Here is a 16,960-nt window from a genome sequence, read left to right as displayed (position 1 = left end):
AGTTTGATTCCTGGGACCCAGTGAGTGAAGGAGAGATTCGGTGCCCAGAGGTTTTCCTCTGACCTCCACAAGTGTGCATCAGTACACACACATACGCATACACAAAATATACAGTTCTCTTTTTATTTTTATTTATTTATTATTTATTTTATTAAGGAAAACAAGCAGTAATCCAGAAGATCCCAGTAGTAAAGGCTCGGAGACTCCCAGCTCTTTACTGAACTGCTTGCAAGGATGGCTCCTAATCACTTGCTGCATTCTCAGAATTCCAACCGGGTCTCTAGCTGACCACAGTAGAAACCCCCAAAACATCGAAATCCAATTTAATGTTGGAATTCCTCCTGCGGCCAGCACCTACAGAATTCAAGATGGATATTGTGATCTGAAGCTCCCAAGGCTAACTACTAACTAAAATAAGAACACCTAGCTCCTTCTATGTGCTTTTAAACACAACAATCAAAATATCCAAGAAACAACTTAAAAATACTCATCTTTCCAAAAAAAAAAAAAAAAAACAGCTCCCAGAACATGAACAAGTTAAAACAGCCCCAGATGCCACTGGGAATGCACAGAGTTTAGTGAAATAGAAGAGATGAAGAAAAAGTAAAAAATTTTAAGCTACAAAAAAATACACAGCAAGTTAAAAAAACAAGTGGGTAAAATATAGATTTTGTGAGTTTTTTTTTTTTTATTGTTTTGAGTTGTGTACTTTTTGAGACAATCTTGCTGTATAGTTTAAATTGGCCTCAAATTTGCTATGTGGCCCAAACTAGCTTCAAATTCACAATCCTCCTGCCCCAGTGCTAGAATATAAGTATATACCATAATGCCCAGCTAAATAGTATATTTACAGTAATGCAGAAAAGGGAATTACTGTTGATTTAGAGTTGTACATCCAGAAAATATATTGGAGTGAAATACATTTTCAAATGAAAAGAAATTAAAATTTGTTATCAAATTTTTTCTACAATTTCTAAAAAAATTCTTCATAAAAATGGAGAGAAATCTTGAACTTGAGGTATGAAGAATAATACCCAACATCATTACTTATTTAAGAAATGCAAACAGCCATGGTGACGGTGGAGAGATTCAGAGAGTACAGCACTTGACTTGCAAGCATGAGGACCAGAGGTTGGATTCCCCAAAGCCATGTAAAAGTCAGGCAGGCATGCCAGACTTGTACTCCCAGCACAAATCCTTGTGGGGACAAGGAATCCTTGAGGGGACAAGGTGGCCAGCCAGACTAATAAGAATTGGTGAACTCTGGGTTCAGTGAGAGATCCCGATTCAATAAATAAAGTGGAGGGTGATCAAGGAAGATATCTGATGTGTCAACTTCAGACTTATACACACACACACACACACACACACACACACACACACAAGTCAATTGATTAAAAAAAAAACTGCAATGAGATACCATTGCAGATTCCCATGAATATGATATATGTGTGTATATCCATGCATACATTGATTTGTCCTCCAAGCCAAATAACTATCATCTTTGGGAATTCAACTGAACCGTTTGCTAAAGATCATCACATATGGGTTGGTGACTATTTACAGCCCTTCATGAGGGAAAAGGAGGGCCACAGGACCCTCACTAGTCTACCTAGCAACTCTATAGCACCTTTTGTATGCAACTCTGCCCCTAATTGCACATGGCCTTGGGTAAGAGCTAGAGTATATAGGCTGCAGAAGACTAGGGGAGGGGGCTGCATCTTTGCAGCTATGGGAAAATCTCATCCCTTCTGAGTAAAGAATTTCTATGTGGTGTTTTGGCAAGGGGATCTCCAGCATTTCAGTAAGCGACTTTTCATTAGTGCTCTGTAAGTAAGCCCAATAAAGTCATCGGTTTCCTACAGTTAACTTTGGTGGAATGTGCCTCAGTTTGTCATTTGGGATCTCCAGAGGAGTAAATGTTGCTTACACCTCCCCCTGGGAAGGAATTTTAGCAACATGTCAATGCATATGTATACAAACATGTGTCTACTAGATAGGATGTCGGGCAAGCGGGAACTCACACATGTCTATCATGATTGAGAACTGGTATGTGAACCACTCTGGAAAGTGTTCTGGAAATTTCTTCTGATGAAATCATACCTTTGTCATATGATCTAACAATTCCATCCATCCCTAGGAATTTACCATACAGAAATGAAAATTTAAACTCACACACAAAATGAATGAATCTCAAAGTTATGCTAAGTGAAAAAGAAGTACTGGTCTCTAAAAATTGCATACTATTCCATTCCAATTATACGTCATTCTCAAAAACACAAAACAGATCAGTAGTTAGGGGTGAGGCAAGGGTGTAATCCAAAGGCAGTTTTTATAATGATGAAACTGTGTCATGACCATAGTCGTGGTTCCACGAGGCTGTATATGTGTTTAGAATTCATGAAAGTCTACTTGTTCAAAAGGTAATTCTATCAGACCGTAATTTTGAAAATAAAGTGTATAAAGTAGCTACAGCTAGAGTGTTGCCAGTGGGGACAAATGGTGCTGGTACAGTTTGTCCCTAGGAAATTTACCATCTTTACCTGGCCTTTGCACATTTCACACATTAGTGAAAGAAGGAAGAAAGAAAAACATCAAAAGGATGTGCCTTTACCAAGGCAACCTTAATTTACTTTTAGTGGACTTAATTCACTCTTTAATGTCATAGTTAGGATCACAAATGGCATTTGGTTCAGTCCTTGACTTCAGATGTGATATCTAGAAGTGCATACTTTAAAAAAAAAAATAGGTTAAAAGTGATGATGGCCACACATCTGTGGCTGTCTGTAAGTATTCATGAGGGCTTGGCCTGTGAGAGAATCTAGAGATGTCGTCAATCTATGGCATTCTAAAAGAGGCCATCTCCCACATTACCTTTGGGAAGTCCAAGGAGACAGGTAATATTTGGGGCATATTTTTTCTGTGGTTCGTTCTGAGGCGGTAAATGAAAAGGTTGTTTGGAACCTAAAGCCAGCTCAAACTGTTACACAAAAGGTTCTAAGGGCAGTCACTGTTCACCAGTCCCAGATGCAAGCTTTGCAATGTTTAGCTTAGTATAACCTCTACTATTGTTTCCAAATCTCTCCTGGGGCCCAGATCCTGGGACACTGGCAGACATCAGCCTTGCATTTACAAGGACAAGGGATGGCCGGCTGTGTCCTATGGGAGGTGCGTCTTGGTACCACTCTTCTTTACAGCCTGATTTTGATTGCATATATTTTTCCATATAAGTAAACGAGTTAATACTTACATTAATACTTATGTATTACAGGCTATGACAAGGACTTTGGAGTGGTCCCAGTGCCTGGCACCATACCCTGCTGAGGCAGTACAGTGAGGGGAGGATCATCTTTTGATTACATTCTGTAGGGGGGTTGTCGAGGCTCAGTTTAATTCAGCAGAGAGTTCGTTATAGGGGACAGTGCAGAGCAGAAACAACTGCAGTGAGTGACAAAGAATGGCATGATAGTGCCACCCCTCCCCCAACAGTTTACGGCAAGAAAGGGCACATACCAAGATGCAGCTCACCAGTATAACCCAGTATTTAGGAGGTTGAAGCAGGAGGATTGCTGTGAGTTCCAGGCCAGCTTGGGATATATAATGAATTCCAGGTAAGCCTCAGCTGCTGAGTGAGATTTTTGTCTCAAAAACCAAAACCAGAAGCAACACCTTGCCACTTGCCGTGTATTGAAATGACATACGAAAATCCATTTAGGTTCTCAAATGTATGTGTTTTCTTATATTACTCCATTTCTTCCCCCTTTGAAGCAGAGAGAACTATAATGTTAAACAGAGATAAATGTTATAATCATTTATAAATGTATTTGGTAAGTAAGATTAAATACAGTGGTAGGCATTCTGAAATGTTTCATCTACAATAACTATTGCCATCAGATTATCAACATTAATATATGATTTTTTGCTATTTCATTGCTCCCAGTGTCTCTATACCAGGCTCTTTCTACTGTAAACTCTATCCCTTAGTAATTCTACCTACATGAAGCATAGGTTAGCATACTTTTGTAAGCTCTGTATGAGGGGAGATGTCTGTTCGATTCTTCTAAGTACAGTCACAAGGGGGCATCTTCCTTCTGTCACCATCGCCTGCTGCTGCCATTCACCGGCAAGCTTGCAGATTTCACAGCAAACAGAATGTAATTTCCAGCAGGATTGGGAACGGAAATTTGTCCCCACCTCTGCTCCCATTTCTAGACTTGGTGCTTGTTGTCCCAGGAGGGTCTTTGCCAGAACCAGCCTCTGCTGTCTTCAGCCGTATTTCCAACCTTCCCTAGATGGGCACACGGCTTTACTCTTTACTTCACTTTAACACAGTGACAGATGGCAAGGGTGTTGTCCTCTTCTCAGGAACTGGTCCCAGTAGCTACACAGGGTTTGAGCTTCCATTTTTTGTTGATTCTTTTTTCTGCTGATTTTGAATCAGAAATCAGGAGGGACAGGCATGCACCTTTAGCTTCCTGACCACTAACACAATTGATTTTGCTTCCCAGACTGTTTATTTCACAAGATGAAGCCATAGCAGTTTCCTTCAGTTCACCTCCATATTGCCAAGTCCTTTAGGTGCTTCTCCTAATACTATTAGTATTTTATCATTTCCTGTGTCTATCGTTGTACTGTTGTATAGGCCAGTATTTCTCTCTGCCTCAGCCCTGTGCGTGCATTGAGATGGTTAGTTCTACAATCTTTATACACTAGATGACAGTAGCGCACCCCCTCCAACACACACACACATACACACACACACCACCACCACCACCACCACCACCACCACCATCCCTTGTTCTGAACCACTGCTGTAGAGCAAAGCATTTCATTGGCTTCTTTTGTCATCTTGGTGTTCGATGCTTAACAAAAATAGTTTAGGAGGGTTTAGTCTGTGGTGGCTTTAGCTCAGTGTGCTGAACAGAGCATCCCAGAGGTGGGAACATATGGAACATAAGCCTGTTCATTTCTTAGGACAAGAAGCAGAAAGGGTCAGATTCAGCCTTTCTAAAACATACTCTCCATGCCTTCTTCCTCTAGTTCTACACAGAAAACTGGAGCCAAGCATGAAAGAATCAACAGATAAAAGTAGCTGCTGCCTTTTTTTTTTCCTTTTTTTTAAAGACTATTTCTGGAAGTTGCACATGCAACCAACTCAGATCCCAGTTGTACAGACCTATCCAACTGCAACAGGTGCCAGAAAACACGATTTTACTCTTTGTGCTCAACTGAAATTTGGGGACTCTGTCACTATTACAGAGAGGCAGAAGTGGTTCTGAGTTGTGTGCATGTGTGTGTGTATGCGTGTGTGTGCACGTGTGTGTACCAGAGTTTGGTGTCAGGTGTCCTCAATCATTCACTGCCTTGTTCTGTGAGTTGGGTCTCTACTGAACCTTGAGCTCCCAGTTCAGCTAGACTGGCTGGCCAAGGAGTTCTGGGAATCTACCCATCTCTGATTGCAATGACACACATCACTGTTCTCCACTTCTATATGGATGCTCTGATTCTGAACTCACTGTCTCATGCTTACTTGCCAGGGACATTACAGACAGAGCCATTTCCACAGGCCTCTAAAACACACACACACACACACACACACACACACACACATACACACTCACACACACACACCTCCATGCTTTCTTTGTGAGATCTTACTATGGTCTGGAACTCTCAACACTCCTGCCTCTGCCCCTCATGTGCTGGGATTATATTTAGGCAGGCTCCATCATGCCTTCCTTTCCCAAGGCTTTCTGAGCCTGGCTTCACCACCCAGGCCTTTCCCCAGTTTATTTCCTTGAGCCAATAAATCCCTTTTGTTTAAACAAGGAGGAGCTAAATGTTCATTGCTTGCAATGAGAAAGTCTTAAAGCAACTGTCTGCTTTCCTGGTGTTTTGTTTGGGGGGGGGGGGAGGAGAGTAACAGGACACACAAGATAGTGTATCCAGTGGTTGACATGGACCCAGATGCTAGCTCTTAATGATGTGTTTTAAATAACATGGGGTAGATGAAAGTTGGAAAACCTTTCTTTTTAAAAGAGTTTCAAGTTGAATGAGATCTTACTCCTTCTCAGAAGATCCAGCTCTTTCTTCTCCCTGCTCCTTGTCCCTCTTGCAAACACACAACTCAGGAATGATTTTCGAATCTACATTTTCTTCTGGAGGACTAGAATAGAGTCCTATGCAGTTTTCAGTTCTCAAGATTTTGCAAGCTGCTACATTCTTGATGATCAGTGAGTACTGCTAAGAGTGGGACTTGGGCAGCATTCATAATAAAGGTGTTGACATGAATGACCAACATGAATTGAGAACATGTTGTGTTCTGAACACATTCCTAGGAGTTTTGCTATTTTATGATTTAGTCGTTAATATGTTATTATTATTCCCGTTTTCAAATGAGTAAGCTGATACAATCATTAAGTAGTATAGCCACCCAATAGCCCTAACATTTCAGCCTATGTGCTCTGGCACCTCTCCTGTTGAAGGTAGTTCATTAAGTAGAGTTGGAGTTAAACCACTCACTGTTAGAGACCAGGGGAGCTCTGGAGTCATCTGATTCCACTGCAAAATAAAAGTACACACTGGTTTGAAGCCCAGAGGTACTGGAGGTGTGTATAACCACACAGGGTTCTTGATTCCTAGCTGGAATCTCTTAACTAAGGACCCTACCTTTCATGTAATAAATATGTGCCTTATGCATGTACATTCTTAAGGCCTTAGTTGGAAAAATTGACCCAAGTAGCAGCTGGTATTCCAAAGGGTATGTATACCAGACAGATCTCATCTGTTGAATCTGGTCAAAATAGAGGCTGTTAAGAAAATGGGCCCCTACTCACAGTTCTGAACTTATCAGGAGCTTCACACTCTCCTAGAAGGCTTGCCTGGCCTTAGCCAAAGTCAAATCTTCTGTTTAACTAAGGTTAGTTGCAATTACATGTAAATATGTGTACATTTATGTGCACACACATAAACATATGTAATCATGCATATGCATTTCATGTGTGATTATCGAGTTGATGATAACAGAGACAACACTTTTACTTGTTACAAGTTCCTAGAGGACAGAGTTCATGTCAGTTTTCCCTGCTCATCCTCTTGATATCTATTGAACATCAGAAGCTGCTACATGAAGGAAAGAATGAACAAATGCATGAATGATTAAATGCAGGAAAAGAGTAAAGTAATTCTGCACTTGTGATGCACAGGGGTGGGCACAACTTCCGACAGCCTGCGATTTGAACAGGTATTCCAGAGTCTGCACCACCAACCGACCAGGCAGGCCCTTCAGGCAAGTTATGCAAATACCTACTCTGGGAGGCTTAGACACCCATCCCCCAAGAGTGGAAAAGAAGCCCAAAAGGTGAGCAAGCAGTTTTCAAGGCATGTTTTCAACTCAGCCAGCCCCGCGCGTGTTTTCCTCTGCAGTGTTTCCAATTACTGTGGCACTCTCGGTATCCAGATCCATCTCCAGCGAATTCCTCCGCAGCTCCTTGCCAGACATATGGGATCAATCAGTGCGCTTGTGAGGGAATGTTGACAGCATGACAGGCGAGGGGGTCTGGTGTCATGGAATCTCCAAGAGTCTTTAGCTGGATCCCAGGGAAGGGGGGGGGGGGAGATAGAGAAGAGATAGGGAGAGGAGAGGGGGAAAGGAAGAAGACAGACAGAAAAGGAGGGAAGTGACTCTGGCTTCACTGCCCCCTTCCTTCAAACATTTTATAGGCTTTGGGAGAGAGAGGGGAGGAGGAGAGAAGCGAAATAGCGGAGAGCCAAAGGAGCAGAGCGCTCCAGTCCCTCCCGAGTCCAGTCCCCAAGCTGCTAGAGGAGTCTGGATCTTGTCCCCAGTGTCACATGCAAGTGCTCTGAGGCTCACAGCTGCTATCCCGGGTCCCCTCCGCCAGCTCAAGCCTACGGGCTCCTCTCCGCGCTCACAGGGACTGTGGACTTGCATTCCCCGGGGCCACCGCTCTGTCCCCAGCGCGATGTGGTCCTGCCTGGCCTTTTGTTGCTGGACTCTGGCACTGGTGTCCGGCTGGACTAACTTCCAGCCCCTGGCCCCGTCGCGCAACTTCAGCTTTCGCTTGTTCCCCGAGGCCTCGCCTGGGGCTCCGGGCAGACTGGCCGTGCCACCCGCGTCCGGTGAGCAGGAGGCGGTGGGGAGCAAAGTGGAGCGTCTGGGCCGCGCGTTCCGGAGCCGCGTGCGGCGCCTGCGGGAGCTCAGTGGCCGCCTGGAGCTCGTCTTCTTGGTGGACGAGTCGTCCAGCGTGGGCCAAGCCAACTTCCTTAACGAGCTCAAGTTCGTCCGCAAGCTGCTGTCCGACTTCCCCGTGGTGTCCACGGCCACACGCGTGGCCATCGTCACCTTCTCGTCCAAGAACAACGTGGTGGCGCGCGTGGATTACATCTCCACTAGCCGGGCACACCAGCACAAGTGCGCGCTGCTCAGCCGCGAGATCCCAGCCATCACCTACCGCGGTGGTGGCACCTACACCAAGGGCGCCTTCCAGCAAGCTGCGGTAAGACCCCACACACCCACCCCGGCCAGCACTATGGGATTCCACCCGCCCACAGCTGCCAGCCCCTTCTTCAGCGGGGTTCAGTCCCAGCAAGGTTTAACATGCCCAGGCGAGGTCTCCAGCTGCACAAATAGGACCATTCTCCAGCTGTCCTTGTGAAGGTGCTGAGGGATGAAGAATTTTAAATGCTTAGTGAAGTGTCAGGCGTCTTAAAGAATCGCTCCCTTCCAGGAAGGGACACTTAATCTTTTCACATCCAAACCTGAATAGGTATGGTTTGTAGAGCTGGCACATGCAGTGAACTGAGGACAGCCCTGAATCTTTTTCACGCTGTAGAAAGAGCACAACATAACTTAGCTCCCAGCCTTTGTTTTGTTTGTTTATGACAGGCTCTCCTGGCCTTCACTTAGTAACTATATAGCAGAGGTGTCTCTGAGATCTGATCCTCCTGCCTTCATCTCCCAAGGGCTGGGATGACAGCCATTGCCACCAAGATTTTATGCTCCAGGTTTTTAATAAATAAATGTTTATTTAGCATCTAACAAAAGTCAGTTTCACATGGTAGACCTTTATTTAAAAAACAAAACAACTTTTTCCTAATTTCAAATTAATGCATAGCTGAGCATAATTTGGAACGGGGAAATATTAAGGGCAATCCAGCAAGTCAGTGTTTGTAGAATAAATGAAACATAAAGGAGTGGGAAAACCCAATAATTTCTTCATTCTTAAAATTCCAGTTGATATACAATTGAACATTGTCCACTATGTATGTTCATGTATTATTTCAACAAACTCGCTAGCCTAGAGTTTGCAGCCTGCATCCTTCAGTTGTTACGTATGATTGAAATGCACATACTACCCTGTGGTGTGACCATGGATGTCTGAAGAGGAAATTGGATCCCCTGAGTTCCAGGCAGTTGTAAGCTGCCATGTGGTACTAGCAGGGGATTGAAGTCCTCTCTCTACCTGAGCCAGTGTTCTTAACTATGGTGCCATCTCTCCAGCCTCACAACAACTGAGTGTTATGAACTAATGTGTAGAGAGCACACATTCATCTCTTAAGGAATGATATAATTTAGGAAGCTTTTTAACCTGGTTGTAGTTTTGCCCCTTTGCCATTAATTTGTTTACTCTTAGTGATTTGAATACATTCTTTATGTATTGAGGACAGGAACCCCTCTTGTATATGCAGTAAATATACTTTCCAGTTTGTTATATTTGAATGAATGGTCTAAACATTGTTTGCTCAAATCTATCAACGTTTGCTTTTAAGGTCCAAATTTGGGCAACTGTGGAGAGATGGCTCAGCAGTTAAAAGCACTTGCTTCTCTTGGAGAGGATCTAGATTTATATCTCAGCATCCAGTTAGTGGCTCACAGCCAACCTTAACTCCAGTTCCAGGAGTTCCAACACCCTCTTCTGACCTCCCTAGGCATCAGGCATGCACATGTTGCATATACAGACTTGCAGACAAAACACTCATACACACACAATAAATAAATTATTTAAAAAATTTAAAGAACTTATATTTGCTTATAATGTTATAATGACTGTCACTTTGCCCATATCAGAAATGCTTTCCACTTAACAGTTTATTTAATCTGGAACTAGCTGAGTGGTCCCATACAAAGATGTCTCATTATTTTAAATGTAAGCTGTCCTAGCTCACTAGTCACTGATTCTTTCCTAATTTAGTTGAATGTCTCTTTTTTTGAAAATTTTATTTTATTTTATGTGCATGTATGTCTGTGTGAGGATGTCAGATCACCTGGAACTGGAGTTATAGCCAGTTGTGAGCTGTCTTCTGGGTGCTGGGAATTGAACCTGGGTCCTGGAGAAGACCAGTCAGTGCTCCTAACCACTGAGCTATCTCTCCAGCCCCCTGCTGACTATTTCTTTAACCACGTAATAAATATGAGTGGGTACTCAGCCCTCTCCTGGTCTTCTAGTCCATCCTATCTTATCTTAAACTGGACCAAAATGATTTAGTTACTGTAAATTCGCAACATATTTAAATGTGAGGCAGTGACAAAGCTCCTCTTTTGTCTGTCTTGTTTTTATTCCATCGGTCTTCCCTAGGTGTTATGCAATGTGAATTTTTAATTTATTTTCATATAGTTCCAATGAAACTAATAACATTTTTGCTTCAATATAGAAAATATTGAAGTGTTTGAGAGTTATTACATTTTTTTTATAATAGTGCTATCCATATTTATAATTTTGTATCAATCTATAGTTGTAGTTTTTCAAAAGTCCTGTAAATACTTTAAAAAATTTAGACCTGAATTACATCCAACATTATTATCTATGAATTTATCCTTTGGGGCACCCAGGCTTTCACAAAAACTGGTTCAGTGCTCTATCGCTGAGCTATATTCCCAGGTTTCTTTTTTAACTTTTTATTGTTATAAGACAGGGTCTCACTAAGTTGCCCACAATGACCTTGTATTTATATCCTCTCACCGCAACTTCCTGAGTAGCTGGGATTGCAGTCCTGCACCAAGAGGCCCAATATATCTTTTACATTTTATTTTTAACAATTATTCATGAATTCTCATGACAATCTTAATTTTTGTATCTCTATTTCTCTTTCATGCATGTATCTTGGTCATATCACCCCTCATGTCTTATCTCCATCATGCCCTAGCCCGGAACCTCCACTCAGTACATATTTATTTATTATTTTATTGTATTTGGTTTCATGAGACAGGGTTTCTCTGTGTAACAGTCTTGGCAATCATCGAACTCACTTTGTAGATCAGGCTGGCCTCAAACTCACAGAGATTCACCTGCCTCTGCCTCCTGAGTGCTAGAACTAAAGGTGTGAGCCACCACCGCCTGGCTTTATAAGCCACAAAGTCCATCCACTTAGTGCTGCCTTCTGCACATATGTGTGTAGGACAAAATCGTATTATACTGACCAAATCACCCTTGCACCTTTGGGAACAGGAAACTCTCCTGTCTCTGCTTCTCCTGTAACTAGGACTACAGACAAGGGCCACCACTTAGCAATCAGATTCTTAGTGAAGTCTCTTAGACTCATTTTTTATTTTGACTTAATAAATTTTACTTTACTAATAATGTGTAGTAAATGAAATAATCAGAAAAGGTTCCTGTAAACATACTGTAGCATGTTGATATGTTACATATACATATACCTGCATATGTATGAGTACATAATTAGTATTCACCATAAGTAAAAGAATTGTTCATTCTCTTTAGGTTTCTGCCCCCCCCTTTCTCTCAGCCTACCATTTATAATAGGAAATTCACTTCTACTGCATAAGTTTCTTTTATGGTCACACAATATCTCATTCTGTGATTAGCTATTATTGTACATATAGGTACTACAAACAGAGTATTATATACTTGCCTATGACTTTGAAGGGCCATCATTGCGTCTGAGAGTATGTGTGTGACAATTTGCTCAGCAGAAAATGGCACCAGATTGCACTCCCATGAGTAGTAACCATGTCAGTACTAGGATGCAGGCTGGGCAAGCCAGGCCAGTTTTTGAATACTCCTTGATTTTTTTACTATGTGAGGGAATGCATTCCCCTATTAGCAAGGCTAAACACAAATGTCCCCAGGTACTCTGACAGGCTCTGTAACTGAACATTCAGGAATTATCACCCTTTTTTTCATCTGGGCATGGTTCTTTTTTCTTCCTGATTGGCAAACATACTTTAAATCTTAATGTACCCCTTAGCCAACAATTAGATGGTACCTACCATTTCATCAATCTATTGAATCTGGTTTTCTTTTCCTTCTCTTGCGCACTGTATGATACTTTAAGGCCTTCCCCCATTAAGAGATAAAGTAACAACCCAGGGATGCTCTCTATTTATTGAAATCGTTGCACCAGGCAGAATCCACTTTCAAGCATTCCCTGGCCTGATACCCACTCCCAGCACCCATCAGACCATTACAGCTAGCCCTAATCTTAATGTCACACATTGCCCACTTTGCCAAGGGGAACACAGCTGTTCTGGGAAAACCGTGTCATGTCCAGCTCTTCCATTTGGCTTGGCCAGGCCTGCTCTGCTCTGGGTTTCTAGACTGCTGATTCCCTACATGTGAAGTGGGGAATAAGTCAAGGACACAGTGCTCGCCTCAAGACCTGCTCCATCTTCAGCTCCCTCCTTCCAAGTACTGCGTATTGTCTTGGAAAGCAAGGTTGCCAAAACAAGGCTCTTCGTGTATTTATTCCTTTTGGCACAATCTGTGACTAGCAAGCAGAGGTTTCTCAAATGTTTCTCTTAACTGAACTGTGCCCTGACTTTATTCTCTTTCCTCATTTTGGTTGAGTTATGAGATGGGACAGAGGTCAGCTGGACTCAGTCCCTGTCCAGCCAGAAACCTACGTGTCTTTCTTACAACCTTTGCAAGCCTCTGATGGACATTCTTAAGTGATGGGAGAGAACTAACACTAGGGAATGGTGCTAGTGAGGCTGTACTTGAATTTTTGGATATAGATCATACAGGTACAGCTCACTGCAAGCTCAGTTTGCAAATGGTAAGCCATCGAGTTTGGGTTCAGAGATGAAATTTACACAGATAATTAGAAGTGAGGTAATTCACCAGCTTCCCAGTTGTGCATAGAACGGTGACACTTGAACTGTTTGTGGCTTGGCCTTTGTATGAAGTACACAGATATACAAGCATAGCTGAATAATTTTATCTCTTACAAGTTAGACACGTTTTCCTTTTAAAATCTTTTGTGTGTGAGTGTGTGTGTGTGTGCCTGTGTGTGTATTTGTGCATATGAGTGCAAGGCCCAAAGAAGCCTTAAGAGGGTGTTAGAACCACTGGAGCTTGACTTTCAAGTGTTTGTGATCTGCTACATGGGTGCTGGGAACTGAGCTGGGAAAGGCATATGCTGTCTTAACTACTGAGTCATCTCTCCAGCCCCACCTTATTCCTCTACATAGAACCATATTCTGAAGAACTTCCATGACTAACATAAACCTTTCTCAGCATATTTTTGATTGCTTAAACAAGAAGGGTAATAGCTTCGTGCTTTTAACATGGTGTTAGACCTGCTCAACCATTTTGGGGGCATGTGGGAGGATGCCTGTGGTCATCACACTTGATTTGAACCGATGAACTTCATTGTAAGCACACTCTCTTTAGCTACTGTCTCTGGAATGCTTCATAGAGTGTAGGGCTGGAATAGTGAATTCTGTAGCCAGCACTAGCCCTGAGAGGCAGACATCTCCTGCTTTGTTATCACTTTGTACACGCCTATCTACATATCCCTAATTATTACACTTTCCCTCCTTTCCCGCCCCTTCTCCCTTTCATCCCTCCCCCATCTCCTCCTTTCCCTTCTGCCCCTTTGCATGCCTACTATCTGCCTACTATCTGCCTACTATCAAGAAGTCATTCCAAGACCTCAGAAAGAAGAAAAAGGCAAAGACAGTCACCCTCCATTTAAAGACTCTTGTCATAGTCCACATAATATTTTCCTGTACTTCTCATTGAGGGAAACTTGAGCTTATGCCCTTAGTTTCAGGGAGCCTTGTTAGTGAGAAGGAAGAACAGGATAGATGCTGACATAGCTAATGTAGATCAGAGCCAATATAATCATATTTTTAACTGTTCAATAGCACGGTAATTTGTTCAGAGGTATTTAGTATCAAAAACTTCCTATAAGTGAATTTTCCTTGGCAATTATATTTGTCATCACCTGGATGTCACAGAATACATCTGTAATGCTAGCAGTTGGGGGGCAGAGTCTGAAAGATTAGGAGTTCAAGGTCAGCCTTGGCTTAGTAGCAAGTTTGAGGCTAGCCTGAGCTACGTAAGACTGTATGAAACAAACTATGTATATATGTATAAGGAAAAGCTAGGCAAAAGCCCTCCAGAATTTGAGCAGTATTTATCTACAGGGAACATAATTACCTATTTGAATGCATCCGTTTTCCTCCACTTGTAAATGTAGTTATCATGAGCATGTCTAACTTACTAAGAAGTGAAGTACCAATCTCATACATTAGCAAAGGTGACTGAAAGGGAATACTGTCAGACTTCTAGAGGTCCATGCTAGTATGACTACTCTCAAGTATAAAATGCTTTTAATTTTGTAAATATTTATTTGTTTTATGGTATAAATATTTTGGCTGCAGGTATGTGTGTATCATGTGGGTGCTGGGAAGCAAATTCCAGGTTCCCCTCAAGAGCAACAAGTGTTTCAAACTGATGAGCCATCTCTCCAACCCCTAAAATCCCTTTTAAATGTCAATCCCTCCCCCCCCAATCTTCATGAGAATGTAGCATCCTACCCCACAGTACAGCTCTACTTGCAAAACCAAAAGGATACTCAAGTTCATTGTCTGGAAATGGAAATGAAAAAAATTCCAGTCTTGTTTTGCCAAATGCCTGAGGCTGTAACATTGAAGCTGTCAGGGTTAGCAAGCTGAGCTGGATGCAGGAGTCACCCTCTGTGCCCTCCCTCTCGCTCCAGCTGTCCTTTACTTCCCCTAAATTCACAAGGGATCATGAGGCTTCAGGCACACATAAAGACCTGCAAGCTGCAGGTCTTTTGGTACCTGGAGACCTCTGTGAAGAGAAGACCCAATAGTCAAGGACATGCCACCAAGCAGGTGTTGACATTGCAGACGGAGGAAACAATTGACCCTATCCACTGGCTGAGAGGCCAAGAGACAGTGGCTTTCCTTGGTTTGTCATGCATGGACAGGTCAGTGGCTAATGGTCTGTCAGGTTTTCTCATTTTTGCTAATATGGACAGCAAAGAACATTTCCAGGGAAGAGAGACGTCTTCTAATATTTGATGTCATCCCACATAAAAGCAATTGCATCAAGGATCCATTTTTCTTGGTTAATTCTCTCCTCCCCCAGCCCCCCAGCTTTACTTGTGCTGTGAGCTTTGTGCCTGTTCACTACAAGGCAGGTTCTTGGCTTCTTGTCATCAGGAGAGATGTGTGTTGCTTACTAGGGGTGCATCTTGGCTCATTCATTTTGCCTTATAACAATGTCATCCTATTTGCAGAATAAAACTGTACCCCTTGGTCCTGTTGTATAGCCTCACCTTTCCAGTTGAATCTGAAATAGATCTTGGGGAAAAGAAAGCATTTCACTTGCTTATTTCTGGTGTTTGTTTGTTTTGTTTTGTTTTTTCTTTTCCTAGCCAGGCTTTGTCTTTTTAGTCACATTTCCCCACAAAATATGCTTGGCTTTTGAGTGTTGCTTCAAAAGTGATGATTTCAGGAAGTTGTTACTGGAATTTTCTGGCCTTGAAGATACCAGAGTTAAGGCTGTTTGTACATAGCCCAATCTAATTAGTAAAACCCCACACTGCAAGTAAGCTGCAAAGGACATTATATGAGATTTTCTTTTCTGTCGCCCTAGATTCAGTGCCAAGACCCATGGCTCGAAGTAAGGAGCACTGTGCATTCCACATGTTAATGAGAGGCACAGACAACTGAGAAGAATATGTTCCTCAGAGTTCATGGATCCTGTGTGGATCCACCTCTGCAAAGTCAATCAAGCGCCCCCCCCCACCTATCCCTGGCCTACACAAGCAGGCAAGAAGGAAACAGAGAAACAAAACATGAACGAAGTAATTAGATTTGGGTGGAGAGCAGCATACTTACAGAACAATAGATTTCTCCATCTCTCTCATCCCTTGTGTTTTGTGTTTCCCTTGCTCCAACCAGGCGGAGGGAAGACCCACATTCTATGTGCCAGTTGTTAATTTAGGTGGACAAAGGCCTTGCTTTGACTCTGGGACTAGAAATACAGCCAGACTCTTGGTTTAGATTTGGACAGAAGTCTAACCCAGGAAGAGCATCTGAATGTAAGAGGTAGCTGGTCTGGGAGGTGATCCAAGCAGCTATGGGTGGGAGAGGAAGGAAGCGAGACAAGGATAGGAAGGATGCCAACAACAACACGAGTGGTAGTTGGTGTTTAATTCTACTGTGGAACACTGGGAGCCAGTGTCAATTCAAGCCTCAAACCTCAAGTATCACAAGTGGAGGGGGGTGGGGGATCTCAGGTCTTTTAAAACCTCCTCATGTCAGGCATTGTTGGGGGTTGCTGAGGTGGTTAATTCTCTGCCACTAGCAGGTCCTCTCCACGCACACAGAATGGTCTCTAGGCAACTGGAAAGCCCCAAGCATAGAGATGCTGATATGAGAAATCTGGGTAGGGGGAAGAGTTGCAGAGAGGAAGATGATGGAGTATAACAGGTTAGGGCTGGCTGGAGCTGTGGCTTGGTGGTTCAGCACATGCCCTGTGTGTATGAAGCCCTGGTTTCAGTCCCCAGCACTACAACAGCAAAGATGCATGACTTTACATGGGAAGAGAGTCATGGAAAATAGCTGGGCCCAAGTGATGCTGTAGCCTCTAAATAAGAAAGCCACAGTAGCCTAAAGTTATTACTGAAGTGGAAGGTGAGAAAAAATGGGAGGTTCTCCAGAGAG

General features: G+C 42.8%; 1 protein-coding gene across 1 annotated transcript in view; it reads left to right on the top strand.

Annotated features, from left to right (window-relative positions):
- The first annotated feature begins 7,812 nt into the window (after positions 1 to 7,812).
- Svep1 (sushi, von Willebrand factor type A, EGF and pentraxin domain containing 1) overlaps positions 7,813 to 16,960 on the top strand; it is a 158,601-nt gene continuing 149,453 nt past the window's right edge. The window contains exon 1 of the mRNA XM_051187853.1: positions 7,813 to 8,516. Coding sequence (XP_051043810.1) covers positions 7,983 to 8,516 — 534 coding nt within the window. The 5' untranslated portion in view covers positions 7,813 to 7,982. The remainder of the gene's footprint in view (positions 8,517 to 16,960) is intronic.

This window comes from Phodopus roborovskii, unplaced genomic scaffold, assembly GCF_943737965.1.
Source record: "Phodopus roborovskii unplaced genomic scaffold, PHOROB, whole genome shotgun sequence".
NCBI classification, from domain to species: Eukaryota; Metazoa; Chordata; class Mammalia; order Rodentia; family Cricetidae; genus Phodopus; species Phodopus roborovskii.
Note: the sequence above shows the minus strand (reverse complement) of the source record. Positions and strands in the feature narration are given on the sequence as shown.